The sequence below is a fragment of the Lampetra planeri genome, chromosome 16 (genome assembly GCF_965212315.1).
Source record: "Lampetra planeri chromosome 16, kcLamPlan1.2.h2, whole genome shotgun sequence".
Lineage (NCBI taxonomy): Eukaryota > Metazoa > Chordata > Hyperoartia > Petromyzontiformes > Petromyzontidae > Lampetra > Lampetra planeri.
In genome coordinates, this window is record NC_136122.1 from 1,920,725 (window position 1) to 1,927,444 (window position 6,720).

The 6,720-nt window shown below is 49.4% G+C and overlaps 1 protein-coding gene across 1 annotated transcript in view; it reads right to left on the minus strand.

Annotated features, from left to right (window-relative positions):
• Positions 1 to 6,193, minus strand: part of LOC144722913 (keratin, type 1 cytoskeletal 11-like) — a 29,306-nt gene extending 23,113 nt beyond the window's left edge. The window contains exons 1-3 of the mRNA XM_078601331.1: positions 5,030 to 6,193; positions 3,449 to 3,531; positions 2,110 to 2,266 (exon numbers count right to left, since the gene is read on the minus strand). Of these exons, the coding sequence (XP_078457457.1) occupies positions 2,110 to 2,266; positions 3,449 to 3,531; positions 5,030 to 5,368 (579 nt within the window). The 5' untranslated portion in view covers positions 5,369 to 6,193. The remainder of the gene's footprint in view (positions 1 to 2,109; positions 2,267 to 3,448; positions 3,532 to 5,029) is intronic.
• Positions 6,194 to 6,720: the final 527 nt, after the last annotated feature.

Sequence of the window (6,720 nt, forward strand, 5' to 3'; positions counted from 1 at the left end):
CAAGCACCTAATATAATTCCCGTCCTGAGCTTACCTTTTGTGATCGCTGGCATTTTTGCGCAAAACTGGCCTTTCTCTTGACATTTGGCCTTGCTCACTCAAGAGCGTCAGATTATTTAATTGCCTCGTAAAATTACGAATAAAACATATTTGGAATAAACTGGTGATAAAGTAATTGAAGATGCCATTTTATCATCCTTGATATCAGAGGCATCCAATTAAATTGTGAAAAGTTATCACCCATTGGAGGCACCAATTGCGCACGTGTGGAATGTCCCAAAAATGAGCCTGGTTAGGGAAAATCTGAGCGATTGCGGAAACTAAAAATTATATATAAATATTTTACCACTTAAAGCTCACCGAGCTGTATAGCTCTTTTTCAGAAACGACCTGGCCACAAATGACAGCTCAACTGGTGGCTTATCATATGGAAATTTATAACAGGAGCCAAATACTCTAATAGACCCATTCTGCCACTTTTGGCATCGCAGCGATGGCTGTGATGGGTCAATTAAATTGCGAAGAGATTGACGAGTTTGATGATGTTTATAACGATGAGGTTGATATCTCTGAGGTTGATAATTTTGGGGGTAAAAAAAATTATGATGATCATGATATCACAGCTGATGCTGTAGCAGCAGCAGCTGCTGATATTGATGATGGACACATGGCGTTTATTTTGGAAAGCCTCACCGTGCGTTTCCCATTTCAGATGAAGCCCGAGTAGCTAGAGAAAACCCACGCATGTGAAACTGTAACAAACCTCTGCATGGAAAAATTAAGAATCCACTTTCTGTCCTGTCACAGACCACCACACAGCCCATAACGTGTTAGAGCTTTACAGATATCTCATTAATGATGACCCCTTGTCTCCAAAGTGATGGACTATGGGCGTCCACCATTACCAATGTGCATGCACCGCACCAGTCACCCATCTCATGGTGAATCGACTCAGGATCAGATAGCACCTGCCTCTGCTATGTCAGGCTACAGAGGTTAACCGACCTTGCCAGGGGGTGACTGAACAGCTCGCGCTCTGTGCTGCAAACCCGGTGACCTCAGTTTTATTCCTGTATAAGGCATACTAAACTAAAGAATGTTTTTATGTTACCAGGTAAGGCCTACTGAGCTGTATAGCTCTTTTTCAGAAGCAACCTGGCCACAAATGATAGCTCAACGAAGTGGCTTATCATGTGGAAATTTATAGCAGCCAAATACTCTAAACGCATGTTTCTGAATGTGGAGGGAAAAATCTACATGAGCACGGGGAAACGTGCAAACTCCAAATATACAGGTGCCAGGGTCAGGATCGAACCCACGACCTCCTGTATACCAGGCAAAGTATTTAACATTTTGCCACCGGGGCACCCTATACATCAGTGGCAGCCTCCCATAGGTCAAATTCACTCTAACTGGGTGTCTGGTGCAGCATAAATACGTCAGCACTGGAGCACACGTTTTTCATAACGTGATTTTGAGGCAAGGGTTGGTGGCTCGCAAGGCAGCTTGTGGCGTGGGTGATGGTGGACCGTCAGCTGCAGGAGCATCATCCTCATTGCTGACGATGATGGCGATTGTCATGGAGTTAAGTGATGTTAATTTGGGATGCATTGTGGGGGTATCTCCAGAAACTAGTCACAGATGTTATAATATCTATGGGACCCTTTTGCAAGTATCTAAATGATAAAACAATAAGAATAGGTTTTACCTTTCTGGCAATAAAAAGGGTGTTAAGATGTTCAAACACCAAATATATACATTTTGCAAGCTATCAAAAGGCCACAAAGAAGTTTAGTTCAGTTCAGTTTATTTTGAAGTACCCTGTGAACTAAGAAGCTCCTTAGAAGCTTCTGTCTGGTGTAGGCCAATCAGTTTCAAAGACAATGCAAATATTATCACAGCATGTTTTTTGCATGTTTTACTACAAGTACTTGTGGTAAATGCAGACTTGATGCCTTGAAAAAGGTATCCATTTGGCGTTTTGAACATCTTAACAGATATTATCACCATCATCATCCTCAGCAGTGTTACTGTAAACAGTGCCGATCGTCGGCGCGAGTGCTCCTGCACGTGGTCTTGGGCTTCAACCCGGAGTCCCGGGGGCCTCACCTCCCTGTGGTTCCTCTTCATGTAGGCGAGCTCCTCGTGCATGCTCTGCGCCTCGCTGGTCATCACGTCCCGCGAGCCTGTGTACTCATCCAGCAGCATGTTCAGGTTCCCGATGTCGGCCTCGACGGAGCTGCGCAGAGCCACCTCCGTCTCCCACCTGCACACACAAAAAACAAAGATCCCTCATATAGCCGTTAACAGACTATTTGGGCAAGTGCTGTAAGGGAGTAGCACATATGAAGGTCAGAATGGCACACGAGGGGGTGGGTGGCCAGCACCATGCCCGGCCGGAATTGTTTACACATCGCACCAGGTACTAATTTGAGGCCGAGTCGACCGAGGGGAGGTCCAGGACCGGTTCAGATATTCGCCACTGGTATTGGCCATAAGCGGAAATCAAACTCTGGTCACCGGGTTCGTTATGCTTGCGGCTAACTGCTACACTACCACTTACCACACACACACAGAGACACGCATATACACACACACACAAAGACAAACATCCCACATATAGCGTTGATACACTGTTGGGGCAAGTGCTGTTAGCGAGCACCTATAAAGACCAGCACAGCACACGAGGGGCTGGGTGGCCAGAACCACGCCCGGCTGCCTTTGTCTCCCCAGAGCACAAAGTACTGACTTAAAGCTGAGTGGACCTCGGGAAGACCCATGATCGGTCAGAAATTTGCCACTGTTATTGGTCATGAGCGGGAACTGAACTCGGAAACTGGGTTTGTAGCACAGTGCTCTAACCACTGTCCCACCACTCCCCACTTTGTCTCTGCACAAACACACCAACAGGGTCGTAAACGCCATTCTAATTTAGTTTTATTTTACGTCATGTCATTTCAGAAATATGAACCCATTCTCAAGTTAATATTTAGCATCATTTCACGTACCAAATACTGCCATTACGAATGCCCAGGGAAGAAACCCGGGTCGCCACGACCATAGGTCCCGCAGTCAAATTAAAAAAAACTCAATAAAATAAAATAAAAACTCTATATTTCAAGAGCATGTCAATACAAACTGTGCTCCTTAATGAATAACGCCACAAAGCAGCCCTTAAAGAGCTGCGTGCAGCTCCGGAGTTGCGGGTTGCCAACCCTCTGACCATGATCCTAGCGGTGAGAACTCCAGCGGGGAAGGTGGCAGCAGCCTCTCCCGTGGTGCCGACCGAAGTTCTGCTGCCAGAAAGGGGCACCCCAAAGGGAAGCGCTCTCCACCAAGCGAACCAACCCCGACGGTGCAATCGGAAATAGATGGAGTGGAGCTCCCCCGTTTGTCCGGCAAGCCGAGGTCTCGCTGCATGCCCGTCGCTCGCAGACACCGGACTCACTTGCAGCGGAAGTCGTCAGCGGCCAGGCGTGCATTGTCCACGTCCAGGCTGATGCGGCCGTTCTCCAGCACCTGGGCCAGCATCTGCGGCCGACGTGCACACACCAACACAAACACCACACGACTGTCAAACATCAGACTTTCGGGCGAAATGCCATTCGCGAGCTCTCATTAAGGCCACCAAGGACGCAGTCGCCTGGCAGCCTTTTGTTGCCACGGACCACACGAGGTATTTGCATTTCAGGCTTCGTTGACCTCGGGAGGGCTCAGGAGCAGCTTTGGATGCGAGTTCTCGTCGATGCTCATTGCCAGGGGTTGAACCCATGCAGCTGAGATTCAATGCAGTGTGGAAACCACAACTGCACTCTTTCCTACAACACAATTTGCTTCAGAGATGTATTTAAATATAAAAAGATATTCCCTAATATGCCGTATCGCTTTTAAAGCGCGCAACTGTCAAGTGTGCACTGCGAAGTCAGAATCGCAGTATTTATTGACACTGGAGGAATCCGATGAGATATAAAGGTCTTCTTCACAGATGTCGAGTAGACAGCGACTTTCAGATACCACCGTGGAGGGCGGCTCAAAGTGCTCGTGACACAGAGGCAGCTGCGCTCAGAACCTGCTGGGGGTGGCAGCATGGTGGGCTTTGCCTGCCAGGATGGGGATGGTTTAGTTGTATTTGTATGTTTTTTGGCGATTTGTTTACCTTGCCTGTACTTTGCACTACTATCGTGTGTTTGTATTGTTTGTTGCTGTAACGTTCTTACCCACCCATATTGGACATCTGTGAAAAAGATCTTTATAGCTCATCGAATTCCCCCAGTATAAATAAACATTCCGATTCTGGTTTTACCCAAGGGTGCAGTGGCTTCACAGCTGCGGCGTGTGGCGCCTGCTATATAATTGGAGTTTGCGTGTCTCTCTCCCCAGGTCCTCCGGTTTTTCCCTCCACATTTTGAAGAATCAACACATATTTCGAGTATTTGGCAGCGAAAAAAAATGCCCACATGATGATAAGCCACTTCGTTGATGCATATCATTTGCGATAGTCAGGTCATTTCTGATTTTAAAAAAAAATCTGTATAGCTCGGTGGGCCTTACCTGTTAAAATAAAAATAGAAAAAAATAGTTCGTTAGTTAATTTGGTATACGTATCGCATCCATAAGACGTTTTGGGTTAGATCGCGTAAATATAGAAATGTGTCGTTAAAACCCTCCACCACCCGACACAGCCAACTAGTAAGGGTTGTCACGTAAACAGAACGTGCCAAGTCGTCACTAGTACAGCACACCGGTGTGTTGGAGAGCCAAGCCACAACATTTGTGGAGAAGTCCACCTGTTTCGTTCCTTATCTAGAGGCGGAGACGTGGTGACCACGCAGCTGCGCTCTTGCGCAATGTGAGGGGTCAACGTACATGATGCATGTGCATTATGCGAGCCCTTTGAACTTGTCTATTGTGTGTATTAAAATAGCCCTGCCAACGTTAATCCCTATTGAAGTACGCTGCCCTTTGCAAGCAAGTGATACTCATTTTATCGCCCCCAGAGTGAGGGGGGGGGATGCTGAGCACGCCCCACCTTGGCCCTGAGGTCGGCGATGGCCGCGAAGCGGGCGCCGTGGTCCTGGACGATGGCCCCACGCGCGCGGAGCAGCTCCTGGATGTTCGCCTCCATGGTGGCGTTGGCCGCCTCCAGCTCCTTCACCTTGTTCAGGTATCCCGCCAGCCTCCTGTTCAGCTCCTGCATCTCCTCGCGTTCTCCGTGCGCGTCCCTCAGGGAGGTGCCCGGCCAGCAGCCCGCGGGCTCGGGCAGCGCTGCCCCGGCTGCCCTGGCGCCGCTGTAGGAGCTCGCCAGACCACCTCGGGCCCTGCTGCCCCCGAGAGACATGGAGCTGAAAACGCGAGTGTAGCTCGACATCTTCAGCCTCACGACCGCAGCGACCACGACAACGACAGCAGCAGCAGTCGCTGAGCACGGGTGAGTGAAGAGGCGGGGGACTACAGCTGGCGCCTCGGGCTACGTGGTGCTGATGTCGCGGCGAGAAGCGGGGGGGGGGGCTGCTGCTGCCGCATGAGTTGAGTGCCCCCCGCGTTTTATAGAATTCCCTTCGTGGGGGTGGGGTGGTGTCAGGGCATGGAGAGGAGGAGGAGGAGGCGCTTCATTGGCTGAAGAGGTGACGGGCGGGACGGTGGCCACGAGAGTGAGGGAGCCCTGCGGGTCGGTGTTGCTGGTGGTGGTGGCGGTGGTTGTGCCCGTGTTGATTGCCTAGGTAATGACCCCCTAGGCACCGCGCGTGCATCTTGACAGAGCCCTCCGCTGCACACACACACAGAGAGCGAGAGAGCGAGAGCCACTACTGGGCTACTCAGCCCGCCACATATCTGTCGATCGTGGGGGTTGTTTGAGTTCGAGTTTATTTGATATGTAAAACTACGCTAAAATGTTACCAGGTAAGGCCCACTGAGCTATATAGCTCTTTTTGAGAAGTGACCTGGCCACAAATGACAGCTCGACATAGTGGCTTCTCATGTGGAAATGTATAGCAGCCACATCATCTAAAGGCGTGTGTCTAAATGTCGAAGGAGAAAACTGGAGAAAAATCCACGCGATGTTACACAGACGATCCCGTTTAGCCAGTTTCCCGGCTATTGTACAAGGAAGATCCGTGGTGCTTGAGGACAAAAAGAACAACATAACGTAGACATCAATATTGCAGAGCACAAGTACTGGGTCCTGAAGGAATATTGCACAACTGAACCTTATGGCGGGACCCCGGGGTCCCATAAGCATCAACTGCGTTGCGACGTCATTTTATGTCTGTTAAAGGCGAACGACACGGCAATCTAATCCTCTCGACGACCTCGACACGATGCGCTCATCAATGTTTAAAAGTTTAGTTTCTTCTGCGCATTCGTCCTTGTTGCTGCGCTTGGGCGACGCGACAACAGAATGACCCGCGCCAGGAGGGTCGCGGCGTTTATGCGCGCGGTGGGACGGAGTCGCCAACAATAAATTAATTATGATTTTGACTTCCATTTATTCGGGACCCCGGGGTCCCGCCATAAGGTTCAACTAACAAACGAGGTCATTAACAGTCGTGATCGAAACACGTGAATCGAAAACAAAGGAAGTATGAGAGCAAGAGGCGCCAGAAAGAAAGTTAGGTACATGTGCCAATATCAATCTTGATTTGAAGTTTGCAAGTATGCTGTGCGTGTCACGTATGCTCCGTGTGTTGGGCTCATAGGGAAATCAAGAGTAGTAAACGG